The 23,375-nt window shown below is 43.0% G+C and overlaps 1 protein-coding gene across 1 annotated transcript in view; it reads left to right on the forward strand.

The window, feature by feature from the left end:
• The window catches only part of LOC107673753 (multiple epidermal growth factor-like domains protein 10), a 65,943-nt gene extending 45,426 nt beyond the window's left edge, over positions 1 to 20,517 (forward strand). Inside the window, exons 9-25 of the mRNA XM_016467524.1 lie at positions 2,289 to 2,501; positions 9,010 to 9,184; positions 9,286 to 9,406; positions 9,542 to 9,705; positions 10,393 to 10,495; positions 12,935 to 13,081; positions 13,181 to 13,315; positions 13,517 to 13,645; positions 15,619 to 15,747; positions 15,857 to 15,985; positions 16,077 to 16,205; positions 16,399 to 16,626; positions 16,770 to 16,885; positions 17,243 to 17,366; positions 17,616 to 17,660; positions 17,914 to 18,120; positions 19,376 to 20,517. Of these exons, the coding sequence (XP_016323010.1) occupies positions 2,289 to 2,501; positions 9,010 to 9,184; positions 9,286 to 9,406; positions 9,542 to 9,705; positions 10,393 to 10,495; positions 12,935 to 13,081; positions 13,181 to 13,315; positions 13,517 to 13,645; positions 15,619 to 15,747; positions 15,857 to 15,985; positions 16,077 to 16,205; positions 16,399 to 16,626; positions 16,770 to 16,885; positions 17,243 to 17,366; positions 17,616 to 17,660; positions 17,914 to 18,120; positions 19,376 to 19,542 (2,461 nt within the window). The 3' untranslated portion in view covers positions 19,543 to 20,517. The remainder of the gene's footprint in view (positions 1 to 2,288; positions 2,502 to 9,009; positions 9,185 to 9,285; positions 9,407 to 9,541; positions 9,706 to 10,392; positions 10,496 to 12,934; positions 13,082 to 13,180; positions 13,316 to 13,516; positions 13,646 to 15,618; positions 15,748 to 15,856; positions 15,986 to 16,076; positions 16,206 to 16,398; positions 16,627 to 16,769; positions 16,886 to 17,242; positions 17,367 to 17,615; positions 17,661 to 17,913; positions 18,121 to 19,375) is intronic.
• Positions 20,518 to 23,375: the final 2,858 nt, after the last annotated feature.

Raw genomic sequence — 23,375 nt, forward strand, 5'->3', positions numbered from 1 at the left:
TCTATTGCAACCATCAAAGCATATTAAGAGCTGAGAGGATATACCCCACTGGCCTGAGTGGTGGACATAGACTCTCAAAGCACAGACCGAACATAGCAGGTGAAGGCTTACTTACTCTAGCATCTCATAAGGCGAAATGAAAGCCTGCAATGTGACCGACTAAGGAGCCGCAGAAGCACCTTTGGAATGTAGTCTGGTATTAAGTGATGTTAACAGAGCCACTTTAAGACATTCAACATCCAAGGGCTCAAAATGTGTTTCTGTTAGGACTCCTAGGACCAAGGCTAGGTCCCAAGAGGAAACTTGTGAACAACTTAGAGGCCACAGCCTTCTGGTGCCTCGCAAGAACTGAGACACTAAAAGCTGTCTCCACACCGATACTCCATCCAAAGGTATGTGGATAGCAGAAATAGCGGCCACATGGACCTTTAAAGTAGCCAAAGCCAGCCCTGCTGAGACATGTTCATGTAAGAGCTCCAGTACTGGACCAACTGGGCAATTAACTGGGTTCAACTTATGCCGTCTACACCATGATATGAACAGTTGCCAGGAGCTCTAGAGCTGAGGATTGTCTCATTGTCCTCGGCCAAAAGACCAGAATCTGAGAGTTGGTACCCCTTAGAAGCCAGACCCAAATCTTCCAGATCTCTGGCTGGGGCCAGAGAAAGAAGATCTCTCCAGATCAGGATCTTCCAAGGGATGCTGTTCAGGCCCCAACCTACAGTATGAGTGAAGCATCCATTGTTAAAGACTTGCGACGACAACACGCTCCTAATGCCCGGCACCTGTTGAGGAACCTTGGCTTCTTCCAAGGTAGTAGAGCACGTAGCTCTTGGTGCATGAATCTTACTACCCTGGAAGGATAATTCAGAGGATGAAAACCTCTGCTTTCTAACCAAAATTGAAGAGTTGAACAAGAACCAAGAGAATAACATTGGCTGCTGCTGCCATGAGACCTAAAAGCCTCTGAATTTCTAATACAGAGAGCTCCTGACCTAGCCTGATGTTTTTGACAGTGTTTAGAATCAAAGTCACACGTGCAGGAGACAGATGTGTCAGCATCATGGTCGAATCCTACACTAACCCCCAGAAAAGTGGTTCTCTGATTTAAAGAAAGTACACTTTTTTGGGGGTTCAGTCTGAGTCCCAGACACGCGGGTTTTTCTCCATGATGACGCAGATTAGGGAGAGAGTTGGCCCATGGGTGTCTCTTCAACCCCCTGCTTTGCCTCATACCCCTGATCATGCACACCAACCACTGTTGAGTACATTGATGTGGTTTGTGCATGTAAGCAACGCAGATTAGGGAGAGAGTTGGCCCATGGGTGTCTCTTCAACCCCCTGCTTTGCCTCATACCCCTGATCATGCACACCAACCACTGTTGAGTACATTGATGTGGTTTGTGCATGTAAGCAACGCAGATTAGGGAGAGAGTTGGCCCATGGGTGTCTCTTCAACCCCCTGCTTTGCCTCATACCCCTCATCATGCACACCAACCACTGTTGAGTACATTGATGTGGTTTGTGCATGTAAGCAAGCAGAGTACCTCGGTGTAAAGTTCAGGAAAGAACGGGAGATGGCTGCAGGGAGACTGCACTTGTGCTGCTGTGAAGAAACGATCATCGAGTTTTGAGAGCATGACCGTTTGCCTCTCTTCAGGCCAATCTAAGCTTAGTCTGGCTTCCTCGTCCCTGATCTGAAGAATTCACACAGGAATTATTTTGTAGACGACACATGCTCAACAAACACGAATTCTGAAGACAAATAAGCTGTTTGGCATGCATTTCTGGCATTTATTTATGGACTGATGCTACACCACGTCATGTCGTCTATATGTCCAGCCAATCGTATTTGCATGTTTAGATACATTGTTCAGACACTGGCTCACGCAGAAGCTTTCCCATAGCATCAATGTCATGACGCAGTGTTGAGTTTCACTCGAAAGGGAACGAAGAGTCAGAGAACTAAAATCACAAACATTTAACATTTAATTCCCAAACGTACTGTGGCAGGATTAAAATAATAATGTGCTGCTTTTGGTTAAGTAACAATCAATCTGAAGGCTGTAAACACGTTTAGGATTGGAGAAGACAGTTTAAAATGACCAATAAAAAAACACATTTGTTGACCACTTACTGCTTAACAAAACACTGTATACCAACAGTGACCGTATACGTTGTGTCAATCTTTAATGCTTGCCTGAATCAGAAGCTCATGAGATTGTTCAGCATCTTCAAGACCGTTGCACTTATCTGTGATTGAAATGTGTGTGTGTGTGTGTGGGCAGGTGCCAGGATCAGTGTCCAGTTGGCTCGTACGGTGTGGGCTGCAGACAGGCGTGTAGCTGTGTGAACGGTGCCCAGTGCTATCATGTGAGCGGAGAGTGTCTGTGTGAGCCGGGATACACGGGTGAGAGCTGCGAGGAGCGCATCTGTTCGGAGGGGCTGTATGGTCTCAAGTGTGACAGGAGGTGCCCGTGTCACGCCAGTAACACACGCAGGTAAGACAAACACTGCACATGTGCTTCAGCTTCTTCTCTTAATGCAGTGATTACATGGCACAGGCTCAGGGTCACTGACAGGAATCATGAAGTCTGTTTTCTGTCCGGTGGCTCTGTCTGTGCAGGCGAGAAAACCTGCGTTAGTTGCTCCAAAATTAAATTAATCAAATAGCTGGTGAGTTGATGAGGATCAGACAGGAAATCTGAGGTCTGTGGCCTGTTACACAAAGCTAGTTCAACAAACTTTAAAATGCCATTATAATGTAATCTTTCAGTTTAGAGTTGACAAAACCAAACAAATCCAGCCCGGTTGAGATCGGCTTCAGTGGGTTCACACTGCTTATTATAAACATTCTCTGTCAACTCAGGGTTTGATCGAGAGTTTATTAACCTTTCTTTATTTAGTGACAACTCACACAATGAATACGAAAAAAAAAGATAACAATAAGCACAAGAATAATAATACTGATACATTTAAAAATAAAACATTATAATAACATTTAATTAAAAATAATTAATAACACAAATAAAGAACTATATACAAAGGGTTAATTAAATTATTACAAGAGTTTATGCTTAACCAATCACGTGGAACATGGAGAGTGTCAGTTTGATTCACTTCACGCGAGACTCGGCACAATTCACTTCTCTGCTGAAGTTCATTATGAAAGATATCATGAATTTAAATGCAATTACAAGGCAAGAAAAAACACTGCTCTGTACATATCTGACAGAATTAATGCAAGTGAATCAACTCAAATCACATTTACATTTACATTTAATCATTTAGCAGATGCTTTTATCCAAAGCGACTTACAGATGAGAACAATAGAAGCAATCAGACCAACGGGAGAACAGCAACAGTATACAAGTGCCATGACAAGTCTCAGTTAGTCTAGCACAGTACAAGTAGCTAGGGTGCTTTTTTTTATATAATAGAATGGAATAGAACAGAACAAAATAGAATAGGTAAGTGCTAGTATTAGTTGGTCAGGTGCTGGCAAAAAAAGATGTGTCTTTAGATGTTTTTTGAAAATGGCTAAAGACTCAGCTGTTCGAATTGAGATCGGGAGGTCATTCCACCAGCTGGGCACAGTCCAGGAAAAGGTCCGTGAGAGTGATTTTGAGCCTCTTTGGGATGGCACCACAAGGCGCCGTTCATTTGCAGAACCCAAGCTTCTGGAGGGCGCATAAGTTTGAACTAGCGAGTTTAGATATATTGGTGCAGCGCCAGTGGTTGTCTTGTAGGCAAGCATCAGTACCTTGAATTTGATGCGAGCGGCTACTGGTAACCAGTGTAACCTGATGAAGAGAGGAGTAACGTGAGCTTTTTTTGGCTCATTGAAGACCACTCTCGCTGCTGCATTCTGGATCAGTTGCAGAGGCTTGATAGAACATGCGGGAAGGCCCGCCAAGAGAGCATTACAATAGTCCAGTCTGGAGAGAACAAGAGCTTGGACAAGAAGTTGTGTGGCTTGCTCTGACAGGAAGGGTCTAATCTTTTTTGTGCATCTATGGGATGGCACCACGAGGCGTTGTTCATTTGCAGAACGCAAGCTTCTGGAGGGCACATAAGTCTGAACTAGAGAGTTTAGGTATATTGGTGCAGTGCCCGTGGTTGTCTTGTAGGCAAACACCAGTACCTTGAATTTGATGTGAGCAGCTATTGGCAGCCTGTGCAAACTGATGAAGAGAGGTTTGACATGGGCTTTCTTCGGCTCGTTGAAGACCATTCTCGCTGCTGCATTCTGAATCAGTTTTAGAGGCTTGATAGTACTTGCAGTAAGGCCTGCCAAAAGAGCATTGCAATAGTACAGTCTGGAGAGAACAAGAGCTTGGACGAGGAGTTGTGTGGCCTGCTCTGATAGGAAGGCTCTAATCTTCCTAATGTTGTATAAGGCAAATCTGCAGGACTGGGCCGTTGTAGCAATATGGTCTGTGGAGCTTAACTGATCATCGATCACAACTCATAAGGTTTCTGGCTGTCCTGGAAGGAGTTATGGTTGAAGAACCCAGCTGTATAGAGCAGTTGTGATGAAATGATGGGTTTGCTGGAACCACAATTAGTTCTGTCTTAGTAAGGCTGAGCTGAAGGTGATGGTCCTTCATCCAGCTAGAAATGTCTCTCAGACAGGCTGCAATGCGAACAGCTACCGTCGGATCATCTGGTTTGAATGAGAAGTAGAGTTGAGTGTCATCAGCATACTTAGAAACCTCACCCCTCCAAGACACCCTGAAGGATCTACCTGAGAGGTAGGACTTGAACCAGAGGAGTGCGGTTCCTGAGATGCCCATCTTTCTTAGGGTGGACAGGAGAATCTGGTGGTTAACTGTGTCAAAAGCAGCAGGTGCAAGAAACATAGAGAGTTGGTTGAACGCAACTCGCTCAAGTGTCTTTGCAATGAATGGAAGAAGGGAAACCGGTCTGTAGTTTTCTAAAAGTGCTGGATTTAGAGAGGGTTTTTTAAGCAGTGGGGTTACCTGAGCCTGTTTAAATGCTGTGGGAAATGTACCAGTGTGAAGAGAGGTGTTGATAATGTGAGTAAGCACAGGTACGACTGAAGAAGAAATGGCCTGAAGTATGTGAGTGGGGATAGGATCAAGTGGACAGGTAGTAGGATGATTGGAAAGGATAAGTTTGGAAACGTCCGCATCAGTTTGTGGTGTGGGGAATTGGTCAGTGATGGTTCTTGTTTTATTTGTGAAGAAAATTGCAAAGCCATCAGCTGTAAGAGTTGATGGAGGAGGGGGAGAAAGACAGTGAAGAGAAGAGAAAGTTTTGAAAAGTGTGCGAGAGTCAGCAGTTGTTAATTTTGTTGTGGTAGTATGTCGTTTTAGCAGTGAAGACATTTGCAGAGAAGGAAGAGAGGAGTGACTGATATACACTAAGGTCAGTAGAGTTTTTTTGATTTTCGCCATTTCCTCTCTGCAGCCCTGAGTCTAGAGCAATGTTCACGGAGAACATCGGACAGCCAGGGGTCAGAGGGGGTAGTATGTGTTGCTCTGGATGAAAGGAGGCAAAAGTTGTCTAAGCAAGATGTTAGAGTGGAGCAAAGAGTGTCAGTAGCACTGTTTGTGTCCAGTGCTGAAAACCGAGAGGGTGAAGGAAGTGAGGATGAAACCATAGAGGATAGTCGAGAGGGAGAGAGTGACCGTAGGTTACGTCGAAAGGTGACCTGCGGAGGAGTATGTGCTGTGTCAGGAGTTAGTGTGAGATTAGAAGTGATGAGGGAGTGGTCTGAGGTGTGCAGTGGAGTAACTAAAGTGTTGTCAGTGGAGCAATAGCGTGTGTAGATGAGGTCCAGTTGGTTACCTGATTTGTGAGTAGCCATAGTAGACACTCGCTTGAGATCAAATGAGGCGAGCAGAGTGTTGAAGTCAGCAGCCTGGGGTTTTTCTAGGTGGATGTTGAAGTCACCGAGCAGTACCAGAGGAGTACCATCCTCAGGAAAGTTTGATAGTAACACATCCAACTCCTCCAAGAAGTTTTCCAGTTGACCTGGGGGACGATAAACGACTACAAAGTGGATTTTGACAGGGTGGGCAATAATAATTGCATGTGATTCAAATGAACTGTTGCCTGTAAGAGATGGTTGAAGATCAAATTTCTATTCAATTGAGATAAACAGACCAGTACCTCCACCCCTCAAAATCGTGCGAGGGGTGTGGGAAAAAGTCAAATTAGTGGAGAGGGCTGCAGGAGTGGCAGTGTCCTCAGGTTTGATCCAAGTCTCAGTTAGGGCCATGAGGTTGAGACCGGAATGAGTAGCTATAGAAGAAATAAATTCTGCTTTGATAACAGCAGACTGGCAGTTCCAGAGACCAATTGGAATAGAGAGTAAAGTAGTAGAGGACAGAGGGACAGGCTGTAGATTATTGGGATTGACCTGCCTCCAACGTACTAAGTGCGTGCTTTCCGAGTGTTAGTAGTAATAGTAGAGATTTGAAAGCACATAGTGAGTACAATTGTCCTAAGCAAGTATATGAGAACAAGCTGTACAAAAAGTAAAGAAAGGGGAGAAAAGCAATACTCAAGTGCCTTGTCGGTGTCCTTGCTCGGTGGAGTTGCGCAGGTAGAGTCGATGCTCTTTACACTCGTCGGTCTTCACATGAGGGCTGCCGTGGTGAACTAACCAATTTTATACTTGCCTGAGTACTTGTTATTGAAGTCAGCTGGCCACGCCTTACTATTTAGCAAACCGAAACTGGAAAGTCCCGCGATACGCACGAGAAAACACAGTAAGTGAACAGTGTTTCCTAGCAACGACAACCACGCTGAAATCTAATGAGAAAACAAGACAAAACACTTACAAACTGCTGTCCTCTTCTGCTGCTCGACTGCTTCTTCTAACAAGTGCTTCCAAACAGGTAAATAAGTACTTTTACTGGCTTTGGCCGCGCCTTACTATTTAGCAAACTGAAAGTGGAAAGTCCCGCGATACGCACGAGAACAAACACGACTTGAGCATGTATTAACCACAGTAAAACACAGTAAGTGAAACAATGTTTCCTAGCAACGACAACCGCGCTGAAATCTAATGCGAAAGTCAATTTATTTTAGTTATAAATGTTCACAAAGATCTTAAAAGAAAATATAAGTTTAGCTGTTTTTAAATCTTTATATATTCTAAAGCTTGTATTTGTATGTATATTCGTTTGAATTAAAAGCTGAATATTAATTGTCAAAATATAATTGCTTATGTGTAATGCATTAAAGATACTGTATAATATATAGAATTCATATAAATACATTTAATAATATTTAGCAGCAAAATCTGGGCAATTCTTCCACTGTGAACTGCTTTAATTTGGTAAGAGATACGGGGAGTGACTTTAGATATGTGTCGCTTTTTGTCAGTTTTGATTTGCAGCCGCTTAACCAGAATAAAAGAGAAAAAAACAATAGTTTGCTCAAACTAAACTCAAACTTACGTGAGTAGCCACTGAAACTGGCTTGGCACACACACACACACACACACACACACACACACACACAGTTGCTCATTGTTTAGCTCAGACAGACGTGCACAGCTGACAAACCACATGTGTCACATGTGATGCAGCTGCCTAAACGGCTTTTTCCAGCTGCTCTGTCCACAGGTAATGGACAATATAGACTCATTACATCTGACACTTCATAGTCATCAACGCCAGCCCGTCGAGGGACTTCACTGACAGCTAGCTAAGAATCAAGAAACTTCATCTCAAATATAAAGAAATCAGAGGCTGTCAGTGGAACAATATGATCTGATATTAATGTACTTAAAGCACTGTATAAGTGTGCAGACACTCGTTTTAACTGGCTTAACAGATGAGAAAAGCCCAGTGTTAGTAATGAGATGACGTCAAGAGGCTCAGATGAAGCTCAAACACCAAAATCTTTTATACATTGTTTCAGTGCATTAAACTGAACACACTACATCTGGATATGAGCTTCTATATTTAAAGGCAAATTCAGTCATGATCGTGAGTCAAAATCATAATGAGGTTGACTGTGATGGATTTGTAATTTCCTGACAGACTGCAGGGATGTCTCTGTAGGAATGTCGTCCTTCACTTACCCAGAACCTCTGAGAAGAGTTTACTGTAGACCAGCTCCTTATTCTGTGACCTCCTTTAACCATCTCCTCCTCATTTATACAGTGCTATATGCACCAGGATCACTTTATTTTCACTTTCACATAATTTCTAACATTTAAATGGCCGTCAGTTGTGAATTTGTAATAAGACCTGTTATCAATTAAACACAGACATAAAGGTCTTCCTGCATTTTTCCACTAGAATAAAAGCTTGAGAGTTAAAACAAACATTTAAAACGGAAGATTAAGATGGATTAGTATTGTTATTTGTAGAGTAATAAAATAATTACCATTATTAAATATTACAAATGTATCAATTCAGTAAAAATATACCTCACTCTTCATTTTTTAATAATTAGAGTTAAAATAATAATCTTTCAAAACAATTATCATTATTATTCAGATTGATTGTTTCCTAAAATCTACAGTGTGAATGTGATGTGGACTGAGAAACTATCATCTACAAAAAGAGGCTTGAGTCCACTTAAAAGTAGAGCTACAAAGTCACTGCAAAGACTGTTTGTTTGATTGTTTTTACTCTGTTCAGTTGATTCTTGTAAAGACATTTTCATTTAAAAAGCAACTGGAACTGTACTGGCAGCAGGTTTTTGACAAAAATAATCACAATATAATTTTTGGCCAAATTACACAGCCTTTATACTGTAAGTAATTAATTTTAAAATAAAGACAATAAACGTTTTAAACTGACTAAAAATTATTTTTTTTCGTTTACCTGCATGTCATGTAACCATTAATAGACATCAAAAGTGAACATGTGAATGTGCAGTTAAATGATTGAAATATGAAATATTAAGGAGGTAGGTCACTAAATGATCTTGTGTGATGGCTGCAGTAAGACTAGAGTGTGGGGCTGTGTTTAGTGACAGCAGCAGCAGCTGCGTGTTGATGTGCTGACGTCTCTCTCTCAGCTGTCAGCCCGTGTCGGGTGAGTGCTCGTGCCGGCTGGGCTGGTCGGGCTTGTACTGTAACGAGACGTGTGCTCCTGGTTTATACGGCGAGGCGTGTCAGGAGGTCTGTCGCTGTCAGAACGGAGCCGACTGCCTCAGCGTGAGCGGGGAGTGTGTCTGCGCACCCGGATTCAAGGTACATCTTGATAAAGATGGTGTGTCTTCTCTCTGTGTGTGTGTGTGTGTGTGTGTGTGTGTGTGCTGGAGTCAGACACTAACGTTTGACAGCGATCGCAGGGCTCAGATTGCTCCACTCCCTGTCCCGCCGGCACCTACGGCATCAACTGCAGCTCTGTGTGCTCGTGTAAGAACGCAGCTGCTTGCTCACCCATCGACGGATCCTGCTCCTGTCAAGCAGGTAAGATCCAGCACTATTAAAGGCAGAGCTCACCCCAAAATCTAAATTCTGTCATCATTTTTTCACCTCAAGAAATGTGTTAATCTCCAGAACACAAATAAAGATGTTTTTAATGAAATCTGGTGGCTGTGTCAGGGTGGCATGGGGTGGACTGCTCCATTAACTGCCCCAGCGGCTCGTGGGGTCTGGGCTGTAACCTGAGGTGTGTGTGTGGTAACGGAGGCGCCTGCAGTGCTCTGGACGGGAGGTGCACCTGTGCTCCAGGCTGGAGAGGAGACAGATGTGATCAACACTGTCAGGTCAGTTCATCACTAACATCATAAACATCTCTTCAGAGCTCCATTCACTGAGAAATATCAAACCTTAACTGTCTATACCTGATACTGAACTCATTTCCACATTCAAAGCCTGCTGTCAACATGTTAAACCTCTTCTATGATCTTCTTATATGGACCCTTTTCACATTTCTGGCATTTCTGGTTATCATAGTTGGGTAAACTTCTATAATGGTGAATGGAAACTCCAACAAGTATAATTTTGCATTGCCATTTGCTCTAATAGCAAAAGAAAAAAAATCCACAATAATTTTTCTACAATTACAACAAAGGAGAAAAACATATTGAGATACTGATTGAGAAAGATGTCAGATTTGCCATCTCTCTTTCAGCCGTTGTATTTTAAACAGCAGCATTAACTAGTTTTCTGAAATGTAATTTTGAGGTAATACTTTCAAGGCATAGTGTTATAGCTATACATTATTTATTTAAATTTTAAAAAAGTGCTCATTTATTTCTCAATTATTTTCCATATTTTTGATTTTCACTCACAATGCATCACAACAGTAACCCGTAATCATAATCTTTAGCTCAGCCATGCCAAAGATATCAAGTGAATTATTTTTAAGTGTGTTCTCATATTCAGCAGCACATTCAGCTCATAAAGCAGTGTTTGTGTAGTAAGAGGTGTCCCTGTCTGGACTGATGCAGGACGGGACGTATGGCCTGGACTGTCGCGAGCGCTGTGACTGCAGTCATGCAGACGGGTGTCACCCCTCGACCGGACACTGCCGCTGTCTGGCTGGATGGACAGGTAAAGCAGCTGACACTGGACATGAGACTGACACTTTAGAAAGCTGTTTTCCATCTCTGGCCTAAAGTACCAGGACTGTAACAGCCAAAGCCTCTGCGCATGGGACCTCTCCAGTTTTTAGGTGGTTGTTAATAAACTGTGTGTGTACCCAATCCTAAATATGTATGTGGTTACAGCCCTACTGTCCAAATCCTCTTGTCCTACATGAGGTCGTGGGGTGTGTAAAAACAACTTTAATGACCATTTAAAAAATGTTTTTTTATTTATTTCATGTGGTTAAGTTCATATGATTAACAGCAATAACCTGCTAAAGGGATAGTTGAAAATGAATCATTTACTCTCTCTCAGGTTGATCCAAACCTGTATGAGTTTCTTTCTTCTGCTGAACACAGAAGATATTATGAAGAATGTTGGTAACCAAACAGTTGCTGGTCCCCACTGATTTTTATAGTATCCCCCCCGCCCCATACTTTGGAAGTCAATGGGGAACAGCAATGGTTTGGTCTTCTTTTGTAAGAAACTCATACCGGTTTAAGCTTGAGGGTGAGTAAACGATGACAGAATTTTCATTTTGTGATGAACTGTCCCTAAGTCTATCAGCAGTAGGTCATGGGGCACACCTGAGAATGAGTTGTGTGTGTAGATCTGTTATTTATGTTTTTCCTTTCAGCATGTAATGAGCGCACAAGCAGTGCATATACTCTCCCACACATTCCTCGGGCTTGTGCTGGACACCGGCAGCATACTGATGCTCTCAGGGCTGCTGTACTGGAATGATCTTCAGCGTTCTCACAGTGCCTAGCAACACACACTCGCTCTCAAAAGAGCTTTTGTCCGTGTTCTGGCAGCACAGAGCCACTTCAACACTGTGCTGCACACAGACTGAGCTCCAGACTCACAGCAAGAGACGTGTGTAATCATTGTCCTGATGGTCACTGGGTTATGACTCCTTCACACCAACAATGATAACTATAACAATAACTATATTAGCACACCAACACGCAATATCGTTCGGTTTATTATAAGCACGCGCCACATTATTATATTATATTATATATATATTATATTATTATATATTATATTACATATATTACATCTGCCACTTTCAATGATCAAACTCTTTAAAGCAGGATGGATTTTGATTGGCTTAAAATGTTCATCCACTGGAAAAAAAAAACTTGCTCTGAATGTGATTCTAACAATATTGTTCCTCTGTCATTATTGTTAACTAAAATGCCTGAATCCTAAATTAAGCTTTCACTCAGTAGGGGACTGTTTTCAACCAAATGTTGGTTTGTAGTTCTTGAGGAACTTTCTATTAAGTTATTTCTTGACTATCCATCAAGTCAAGTCAAGTCACCTGTATTTGTATAGTGCTTTATACAATACTGATTGTGTCAAAGCAGCTTTACAGAGTCAAACAGGAAAATAGTTTGTCAATAATGCAAGAAGACAATAACAGAGTCATTTTTCAGCTAAAGTCAGTTCATTGATGATTCAGTGATGTCATCATCCAGTTCAGCTCTCGTCCAATAGTGTCGGTGCAATCAGTCAAGCGTCCCCAACTAAACAAACCAAAGCATCAGCACTCTTGTCTGGTGCGAACTGAAATCTTCCATCTTTGCTCATAGCAGATGAGCTCTGTGCCAGTATATGTGTGTGCACACCATTAGGAGGTGAAGGGATATGAAATTAAGTTTAAAACGTAGGTTCGGGAAAAGTTTTTTTAGTTCTGTCAGTAGTGATGGGCCCTTTTGAAACATTGCTACATTAAGCTTTGTAATATTTATGAATCTTTTGTTTGAATCAGTGGTTCAGAGCTTGTATCAACTCACCAAGTCAGTTGATTTCAACAAATGAGGCAAAATTGTTGTGTCGAAACATTTTAAAATTAAGAGGGTTCCGCCGTTAGATGGCGTTAATCTGGTGATCCCATGAATGTTTGATGGATTTGAACTGATCTCAGATCAGTTTTATAATGTAGGTCCATATTTAAATATGTTAAAGGGGTCATATGATGCTTTTTTAAAGATCATTATCTAAACATTAGGCCGTTTGTGACCCTAACCAGAGCTGTTTCCATGCTGTGGCTAGAGTGGAAACCAGACTGGAATTTCTCGAAGAGGTTGTTTTGTTTTAAATGGACCAGAATTTGTGCAGCAACTACTTTTTCCAGCACTTTAGAAAGAAATGGAAGGTTAGAGATGAATAGATAATCATCATAATGTATTATAACTGTGGTTACAGTTATTCAAGAGATCATAAATGCATTATAATGTGCATTACAAGGCATACATAATGCATTATATATAGTGGCTTTATGTAAAGTGTTACCGTGAAGTTTTGTGAAGCAGTAATTGAGAGATGTTTTTTTTCTGTGACTCTTAAGTGATGTTGTGTTTTTGTGAGAGTCAGTGTGTGTGTGTATGTTTCTCACAGGCATTCATTGTGACAGTGTGTGTGCTGAGGGCCGCTGGGGGCCCAACTGCTCTCTGTCCTGTAACTGTAAGAATGGAGCGTCGTGTTCACCGGACGAGGGTGCGTGCGAGTGCGCACCTGGATTCAGAGGAACCACCTGCCAGCGCAGTGAGTGCTCAAACACACCGCATGCCTGTCTGTCCCGCAATGACCTGTCTGTTTTCTCATCCGCCCTGTTCTCCTCATGTTTTTCTGACATGCTCCCAGTCTGTTCTCCGGGTTTCTTTGGCCACCGCTGTAGCCAGGCCTGTCCGCACTGCGTCCACAGCAGTGGCCCCTGTCATCACGTGACTGGCCAGTGTGACTGTCTGCACGGGTTCAAAGGGGCGCTCTGCAACGAAGGCAAGAAACGCCCCTCTCACTCACTACTACATTACAGCTGTCAGATAGTCGGACTTACATGGGGAGTGTGTCTTCTCCATGCCATTTCTTCTTTCAGTTCTTTTTGTAATGTTTTCCATTTTCATTGTCCAGTATCTGTACTGCGGTCATGTCACAGATGGTGGTGTTGATGTGCTGCTCTGTCTGTCTGTCTGTCTGCAGTGTGTCCCAGTGGCAGGTTTGGTAAGAACTGTGCATGGAGCTGCACCTGCACTAATAACGGCACGTGTATCCCCATCGACGGCTCGTGTCAGTGTTACCCAGGCTGGATCGGCAGTGACTGCTCACAGCGTCAGTATTCTGTGCAATCACACTAAAAACACTAAAGCTCTATCTTCTAATCTTCTAAAAAAATGTCCTTCAGAACAGAGTTCAGAACAGTGATGCTGTTGTGTTAGAGTTTCACTTGTTGATTTGCATCATTTGCAGCATTTTGTTTCCACCCCAAAGGCTCGACTTCAGCTAATCTCGTCACACGACAAAACAATTTCTTTAGGTTTCTGATCATCAGGTGACTTAATGTCGGCCTTTCTCTTTGTGTCTGCAGAGATTGTGGCTGTTTAGGCACTTTATCTCATATCACACAGTTCTGCAGCTGTCAGGCTGGAATCTTTGGGTCAGAAGGGTTTGGTAGGGCATCCTGATGTCTGGCATATCCTCAGATCTTTTCAAAGCTTTTTTCCTCTTCGAACAAATTAATAAAGTCAAGTCACCTTTATTGATATAGTGCTTTATACAATACAGATTGTCAAAGCAGCTTTACAGTGTTAAACAGGAAAATTGTGTGTCAATAATGGAAAGAAAATTGAATTCTGCTGTAGAGCAGCTCTAAAAAGAGGACAATAGCAAACTGTCAATTTTTCAGTTAAAGGGGTCATATGATGCTTGTTTAAAGATCATTATTTTGTGTATTTGGTATATCTAAATTTAAATTTAAAGCATGAAAAGCAATGGTCCTAGTACTGAACCTTGTGGTATTCCATACAGCACTTGTTATCTATATGTTACCTCTTCATTCATTGCTATGAATTGATGATGGTCAGATAAGTACGATTTGAACCATGACAATGCAATTCCAACACTAATGCCAACATAATTTTGTAGTCTACTCAAAAGGATGTTGTGGTCGATAGTGTCAAACGCAGCACTAAGATCCAGTAATACTAATAGAGAAATACAACCACGATCGGATGATAAGAGCAGGTCATATGTAACTCTGATGAGAGCAGTCTCAGTACTATGATACGGTCTAAATCCTGGCTGGAAATCCTCACAATCTGTAATTTATAGCAGCTGTTGGCTCTCCAGCATTGTCTGATGTGATGTGATATGATTTATCTATCAAATACATTGTTTCATGTTTTTTTTGTGTAGTATTATCCTCCTGAATAATATATAGCATGTAACTGCTGGGTTATTGTAATTATAGAAAATGTTACTTTCCACATCTGGACAGAACAATCCCATGCTGTTCCTTTAATTGGCTCGACTGATGTAGATCATCTCCTGTAAGTGGATGGTCCATATAAAGACGATACTCAGTGAAAGTTTATCACTCAGGAGCATTAGGAACAGAGTTTGTTTTTACCCATGACTTTGGGTTAATCATGCCCTCTATGGTTTGACCTCATTGAGTGTCTGTGGTATCTAGCGCCCCTTGCTGATCATACAGAGAAAAATTGATAAAACACACTTGATCTGCTGATGTTTTATACACAATACCTGTCAAAAGTTTGTAATAATTATGATTTTTTAAATGTTTTTGAAAGAAGTTTCTTCTGCTCACCAAGGCTGCATTTAGTTAATGAAAAATGATGTAGAATTGTTTTTTTCGGCTTCATATTTTTGTGGAAACCATGATACATTTTTACAAGATTCTTTGATGAATAGAAAGTTCAGTGAACACCATTTGGAAATCTTTTGTTACATTATAAATGTCCTTACTGTAACTTTTGATTAATTGAATGCATCCTTGTGTAAATAAAAGTATTACGTTCTTTTTCTTTTTCTTTCTCTTTTTTTAAATCTTACCCCCAAGTTTTGAATGGTGGAACAGTTTTCACAAAAAAATAGTTTTCATTATAAAAACGTAACTTTTTAATGTTTCTTGAGCAGCCAATCGGCATATTAGAATGATTTCTGAAGGATCATGTGACACTGAAGACTGATGCTGAAAATTGTTAAATGTAAATTAATTTGTCACACTATTGCTGTATTTCCGTCATTTTTGATCAAATATGACATGTATGTGTGTTCACCTGTAGCATGTCCTCCGGGTCAGTGGGGTCCCAACTGCATCCACACCTGTTACTGTCACAACGGGGCGTTCTGCAGCGCTTATGACGGCGAGTGTAAGTGTACAGCCGGCTGGACGGGGCTGTACTGCACACAGCGTGAGTACAACTCTACCGCATCCAATCTGAAACTACAGCTCTGATCTCTAGCCTGTGTGTTCACGATCGATCGTGACAGTTCCCGTCATTGTGCTGTTGTGTCCTGCAGGCTGTCCACTAGGTTTCTACGGTAAGGACTGTGTTCAGGCGTGTCAGTGTGAGAACGGCGCAGACTGCAATCATATCTCCGGTCAGTGCACCTGCCGCACCGGCTTCATGGGACGCCACTGTGAACAGAGTGAGTATGAAAGCGTGGAGCTGGTACTTTGATGTTTTCAAGCACACGCTCGAGTCTGCATCTGATCCTCGGTTACTCCACTGGCTTCCAGAATGTCCCGCGGGTACATACGGATACGGGTGCCGGCAGGTGTGCGACTGTCTCAATAACTCCACCTGTGATCACATGACTGGCACCTGCTACTGTAACCCCGGCTGGAAAGGCACACGCTGTGACCAAGGTAACATTACATTAGCACTTGCCATTATTAAATAGGGGGAATCTTTATGTTTCCTTTGTATGGTATGTTTTAGAATAGCAAAATAATCTCGACGCTTCACAGCTACACTGATCCTCTGGTTCAGGCACATGGACACACAGTGAGGTTTGTTGCTCTTTGACTGCGTGACTCTGAAGTTTGCTGTCTTTCTCAGCCGGCGTGATCGTCGTAGGGAATCTCAACAGCTTGACGAGTGCCGCTGTGCCTGTGGACTCGTATCAGATCAGTGCGATCGCAGGAATCATCGTTCTGGTGCTCCTTGTTCTCATCCTCCTCTTCCTCTTCATCATTTACCGCAAGAAACAGAAAGGAAAAGAATCCACGATGCCTGCGGTCACGTACACACCTACCATGAGGGCCAACACTGATTACGCCATCGCAGGTCAGCATCAAGATGTCAGCATGTGTGATATTGACGTGATGACTTTTCTTTTCATTCTTATGGTTTCCTGTGTAAGTCTTATCAGGGTCACGTGTGTGTGTGTGTGTGTGTGTGTCTGTGTGTGATGTGTTTTCTGTTTGTAGAGTCGCTCCCGCAGACTGACGTCCTTCCCAACAGTAACTATTTCTCCAACCCTAGCTACCACACACTGACCCAGTGCAGCAGCCCTCCTCACGCCATCAACCTGCCCTATGGAGAGGTGCTACTCTACTAACAGACTCTGTAATTACTGAACAGCTCTGGGAATGAAGGACTAATATTTTAGGCTGTTTATAAGATGCTACTGCTGAATAGAGCTTTTCCACCGATTGCCTTGCCTATGTGTTGTTTGAAGCATTTTTGATTTCTTTTTGAGTAAAATAAGGTGTGTCATTTTGTACAAAATGTACACGAAAATTGAATGTTGACCACAGGCTTTATTTAATCAAGAATCCAAAACCGCCATTCTAAAAATAACCCATGGTTTCAGGAGCAGAAGCTGACCAGAATTGAGGAATAATGTGGAACGTTGTAGAAAGACACTTGCTATAATTGTTGATTTTCTTCTGCCTGACAGCCAAAGAACAATCAGTTGTTTGTGAACCTGAAGAACGCCGAGCCGAGGAAACGTCTTTCCCTGCTGGATCACACAGGAACTCTACCGGCCGACTGGAAACAAGGAGGATCCTTCAATGAGCTCGGTGTGACATCCAACCACCATGATCACAACATACAGTATATGACAGGCAGACATTTGACCCGATAATGTTCAGTAGCCCAGCGTTTACAGAAAGCACAGAACAGAAGCAGCCAAACTGTGCAGTGACTTGTTTCCTGACCGCCTCTGTGCAAACACTAGTCATTTCACACACAGCGGCAGCACGTGTAGCATCTCCAGCTGTAAGTTGTGTCATCAAGTTTGACTTCTTCTGTCTTGATTCTCTCATTAGGAGCCTATGGAGTTGACAGGCGTTACATGGGAAAGTCACTTCGAGGTAAAGGATCGTTTAGCAAGCAAGAGTCTTGAATATTTGACCATTTACTCACCAGACAGGTATCATTTCTTCTGTGGAACACAATATTTAAAAAAATGTTTTTTTTTTGGTCCATGCAAAGAAAGTCTTGAACCCTGGTATGCTCCAAAATATGTTCTTTTGTGTTGTGAAGAAGGCATACGGGTTTGGATCATGAGGGTGAGTAAATGCCTTCACACAGTGTGATGATTTGACCCCTTCTCTCTGTCTGTAGATCTGGTGAAGAGCATGCCCTATCACGCCAGCTCCAGCTCTCTAAACAGCTCAGAGAACCCATACGCCACCATCAAAGACCCTCCTCTGCTGCTGACCAAGAGCTTGGAGTGCGGCTATGTGGAGATGAAGTCTCCCGCTCACAGAGACGCGCCGTACGCTGAGATACACGCCTCCAGCCCTGCCAACAAAAACGTCTATGAAGTTGGTAAGAAAAACACAAATCCAGCAACACCAGTGAGCCGCACACTGTTTGTTATTCCATAACTGTATTAGAGACGGACTCCGTGCCTATTATTTTCTCAACTACATTTCAATATTTAAAAGTCATAGTCAGCCATTTTTATTTGTGCTTCATGCGAATAGTATTTCTTTGATGGGACTACACATCCACTCCGTATGAACAGACTGATGTCTCCAGTAACTGTGCACAGATGGGATGTATCCCTCCAAACCTGAAGGCATCACATCAGTTCCCCGGCTAGGAAAGAATGAGTAATCGTGGCTTGTGTGAGAGCAGCAGTTGTGTTCACGTCATGTCAGCTGGGGAACACACACGTACGTTATAATCGGGGCTGTCTTTTCCATCAGCCCTCACCCTGCTCCGTTTTTCACAGGCACTGCAGATGAGGACAGACTCACCAGAGAAAGCCGTTTGACAATGACACTTTCCATCTGACAGATCTGAGCAAGAAGCACCATTTTATCTGACTGTCCGCACATCTCTTACTACGGGAAACCTTCCCATCACATGCTCAAAAAACCAGCAGTCAACTACACACTACAGTCTCTCTCTGAGCCTTCATCTTCCACCGGGCGCTCGAGACACAGCTCAAGACACACAGACCTTCCTTCAGCACTTCAACCACAGCACACTTTTGCTTACTTTAGATTCTAATATTCTTTTGACTCACACCACAGAGCGAAGCTGTACACTTCAGGATCTTAATGCTACAGAACTGCAAAATGATGTTCTGAGGACTAACAATACATTTCACTATTTAGTCATTTTTCCTGTTACCGATTCTGTAACAAGAACAGATGACTTGGAGCCATTATTGGCTTGGGCATGTTAAAGTCTTGCATTACTGAAAGTGTGGATCTCATCTCCACTGTTGTTTGACGCTTGCATCACGATTTTGTCTTGATGCAAATAAGAGCAGCGAATCCTGTCAAATATGTGCTAGCAAATGCTCCAGCAGTCTAAGGCTGATCAGCACTATTATACAATTACTTTATCGTCCATAATCTTTTCAAAATATTTTACAGTTTTTAACAGTCTTCATTGCTGATTTTTGGCTTCGCTGTGCTTGAAGCTTCTTGTTGCTCCACGATGGGACATGACTTTACTGCAGAACAGGAACTGCTGGGTTTTTCTGAGTTTTTTGGTATTTATAAACAATTAGAAAGATAAAAGTATGTAACCCATGTAACCGTTTGAACCTGTATTCTTCTCTATCCAGAGCCGACCATCAGTTCTGTCAACACAGTCTTTAACAACAACTGCAACGGGCCATTTGGTCAAGATCCATATGACCTGCCAAAGAACAGCCACATCCCATGTCATTATGACCTGCTGCCCACGAGAGACAGCAGCCCCTCGCCCCTCAAGGACACGGACAGCAAATAAACAGCCACAGACTTCACTGCCGGACCATAAACCTCTGCACTTCCACAGCACTCCATTCACGCTTCCATAGCTGTCTGTGTTGACATTCGAGTTCTTACAGTAGCTCTTGTCAAGTCGACTTAGTCTTATCCAGAGTCCTGTGGAGTGTTTCAGCGGAGGTGCAAACATTTGTAATCTTCATAAGCGAATCATTCCATTCATTAATAACATTTCACACAAATACAGGACAATCCTTTATGTTTCCCATCAAATATGTCAGATTATTCCCAATGACAGTTTTCCATTTTTCATTATGATATTTAGGATATTAGTACTGTTTATTGAGACTGGACTATCAGCTCGGTGTTTCTATTATTGAATTTGTTTTTTTTTACCAAAGGTTGACGTGCCCTGATAAAGCACCATTTGTGTTGCATTTATATTGACAGCGTCCATTAAGTTTAGTTTACAGTTACACGTTTTAACATTAGCATCATTTTGGCTTGTGCCTTTTGATTTCAGTCCTATAAAACGTGATCACTGAAATGAAGGGCAGATACTTTAGTGCAGGTAGTTTTTAGTAAGCTAAAGCTGGACTTTTGCGAAGAAAGACAAATCTTTAAGATGATGTGATGGGGTCAGTGTGATAGGAATACATCTTTGGAGTATTTAGGACGTGCTGTGAGTCTTAAAGCACTCTGAGCCTGAACTTTAATTGTATAAAACTGTACATAGTACCAGTTCTTTTATGAATTGCATTTATTTCCTTTAAAAATGTAACATATTCCTAAATTCCTCTGTAACTTGACCAATATTGTGTAAAACAGGACATGCAGTGAAGACTCTGCCTTTACTGCCTGGACCTCAGTATATTGGTTTCCTTTTTTTACTGTACTAAATATGCCACACAAAGAAATGATTAATAATACTGATTTCAAAAACAACAGAGTGTGAGTGTGTGCTGTATGTATCTTAAAACTGTACCTTTGTTTTGCTTTTCTCCATTTTTTTTTTAAATAAATGCACAAAGTGTAATAAGGTCCACATGGTATCATTTATCCCTTCCCACTTATAGACAATCTATTAAATTTCTACTCTACAGACACTTTCTTTCCATATTTACTTTGAATGTATTATTTTACATTTTTAGCTGAAATATCCTATGTATGCAAATATGATCAACAATGAAAGTTGACAAGTTGAGGTGAGCTTTAGTCATTTCTGTAAGTGTCATTGGAATAGATTCCTATTAATGAAACGCTGAATTGAATTGAATGAAATGGTCTGAATTGATCTCATGAAGTTCTTGATTATTAGCTTGGTACAGCTTGGTAATATATTATGGCCGTAACCAATCATCCAGATATTTCATTATGGTGGGTGTGACGAGAGGGGCGGTGCCGAGAGCCGTGGGAACGGAGCGAGGCCGGTGGAGTAATTGATAATGAGCGACACCTGCACCACTCACCGGTCTCGAGCCCAACGGAGGAGCTCCGGAAGGATACATGGAGGAGCTACGTCAGTGAAAGACGAGAGAGGACCAGGCCTGGACTTTATTTTGTGTTTTGTGTGCGGCAGTCGTCCGCGAGGGGCTGCCGCTTTACTTTCGTTTTGTGTTTGTTTATTTTATTAAAGTCTTTCTTTAAATGTTCACCGGTTCCCGCCTCCTTCTTCCCGTGACTACGAACGTTGTTACACTGGTGCCGAAACCCAGGAAAGAAGCAGGAGAGCCGCCGCCGTCATGCAAACTCCAACAAGTACGCCATTTGCGGATGTCATTTCATCCCTCGCGGTCCTCCATCAAGAGCAACATCAGGCGTTACTGGACATGTGGACTGATCAGGAGCGACACTTCCAGGTCATCATCCAGGCGCAACAGGAGGACCGCGAGAGGTTCCGGAGCTGGATGGCCCGGGAGGTTCGGGCAGAAGCCGTACCGCAGCAGACCCCGGCTCCCCACCTGCCGCTGAACAAGATGGGGCCTCAGGATGACCCCGAAGCCTTCCTGGATCTGTTCGAGAAAACAGCGGAAGCCGGTGGGTGGCCACGAGAGCAATGGCCTGTGCGCCTGATACCCCTATTATCGGGGGAAGCGCAGGTGGCTGCTCAGCAACTGCCCGTGCGGAACCTCCTGGTCTTTGACGATCTCAAAAGGGCCATCATCCAGCGGGTCGGCCGAAGCCCGGAGCAACATCGCCAGCGATTCCGTTCGCTGGACCTGGGTGAGAGTGGCCGACCCTTCGTGCTGGCCCAACGGCTCCGGGACTCATGCCGCAAGTGACTACTGGCTGAGGGAAGCGACGTCGACCACATCATCGACCGGGTGGTACTGGAGCAGTTCATCACTTGGCTGCCCCCATTCAGGCTGGCTGGTACCAAATACCTGTGAGTATTAAGGGGGGTACCTATCAGTCTCTGGTGGATTCGGGATGTAACCAAACTTCTATCCATCAAAGCCTGATTCAATCTGAGGTATTGGATACAGGCCGCTTGGTTCAGGTACGGTGTGTGCACGGGGACGTGGTGGAATATCCTTTAATGAATTGAATATCCTTCAATTTAGGGGACAAAATCATAGTGTGGAGGTCGCAGTTAACCCGCACCTCCGACATCCGCTAAATCTGGGTCAAACAACAACACTAAATCATCTCATGGCCCGTTTCTTTTGGCCAGGCATTCACGAGAATGTGCGCAGGTGGTGCGCGTCTTGTCGTGAATGTCAGCTGGTAAATCCACCGGCCTCCCCAAAAGCGCCATTGCGCCCTCTACCGTTAATGCAGGTCCCCTTCGAAAGAATTGGGATGGACCTCATCGGGCCATTAGAGCGATCCGCAAGAGGGCATCGTTTTGCATTAGTGCTGGTAGACTATGCAACACGATATCCTGAGGCAGTGGCACTCCGCAGCATCTCCGCCAAGAGTGTTGCGGACGCACTGTTTCAATTAATCTCCCGAGTGGGGATCCCGAAAGAGATCCTCACTGACCAAGGCACGGCGTTTATGTCACGTACATTACGCGAACTGTACGAATTATTGGGCATTAAGTCGATTCGCACCAGTGTCTATCACCCACAAAACGAAAGTAAAGCGGCAGCCCCTCGCGGACGACTGCCGCACACAAAACACAAAATAAAGTCCAGGCCTGGTCCTCTCTCGTCTTTCACTGACGTAACTCCTCCATTTATCCTTCCAGAGCTCCTCCGTGGGACTCGAGACGGGTGAGTGGTGCAGGTGTCGCTCATTATCAATTACTCCACCGGCCTCGCTCCGTTCCCACGACTCTCGGCCCCGCCCCTCTCGTCACAGTGGGCTTTATTCAGTGTCTCCTAGTCTATTTTCACTCCACCATCATAATAGAGTGGTGCATGTATGACGTCAGAATCCAGAAGTCTAATTCACCGCTGGTTCCTTTAAAATTTTCCTATGGGGTTTCATAATGGGGTTCCCTTTTGAGTCAGTCTCTCAACATTGCGTGACAGCTTTCGCATCTTGGGGAACTCGCTTTCTCCCATCTATCACTCTTGTTTAAAGTGATAAAATATAACTTAATTCCCACCTTATTTCTGATATTATATATCAAACTAATCTGATTAGAGATCTAATCTGATCTAATTTGATCGTTCGCTTTTATTCTAAAACAGCGCGTTAGCATTCGTTAGCCGGTTAGCTTGTCATTCGCGTTTCCATTCGTGTCTATTGCTGTTTTCTTTTTTTTCTCTTGCTCCGTTTCTTTTCTCTTTCGCTCCGTTTTTTCACGAGTTCATCAAACAACAGTGGTAAGTCAGAATCATTCATCAATCACGGTGAGTAATGGCTTCTTCTCCTGCTATTGTTGTTTGCACCGCTTGCCACATG

Source organism: Sinocyclocheilus anshuiensis, unplaced genomic scaffold (assembly GCF_001515605.1).
Source record: "Sinocyclocheilus anshuiensis isolate Anshui unplaced genomic scaffold, SAMN03320099.WGS_v1.1 scaffold837, whole genome shotgun sequence".
Lineage (NCBI taxonomy): Eukaryota > Metazoa > Chordata > Actinopteri > Cypriniformes > Cyprinidae > Sinocyclocheilus > Sinocyclocheilus anshuiensis.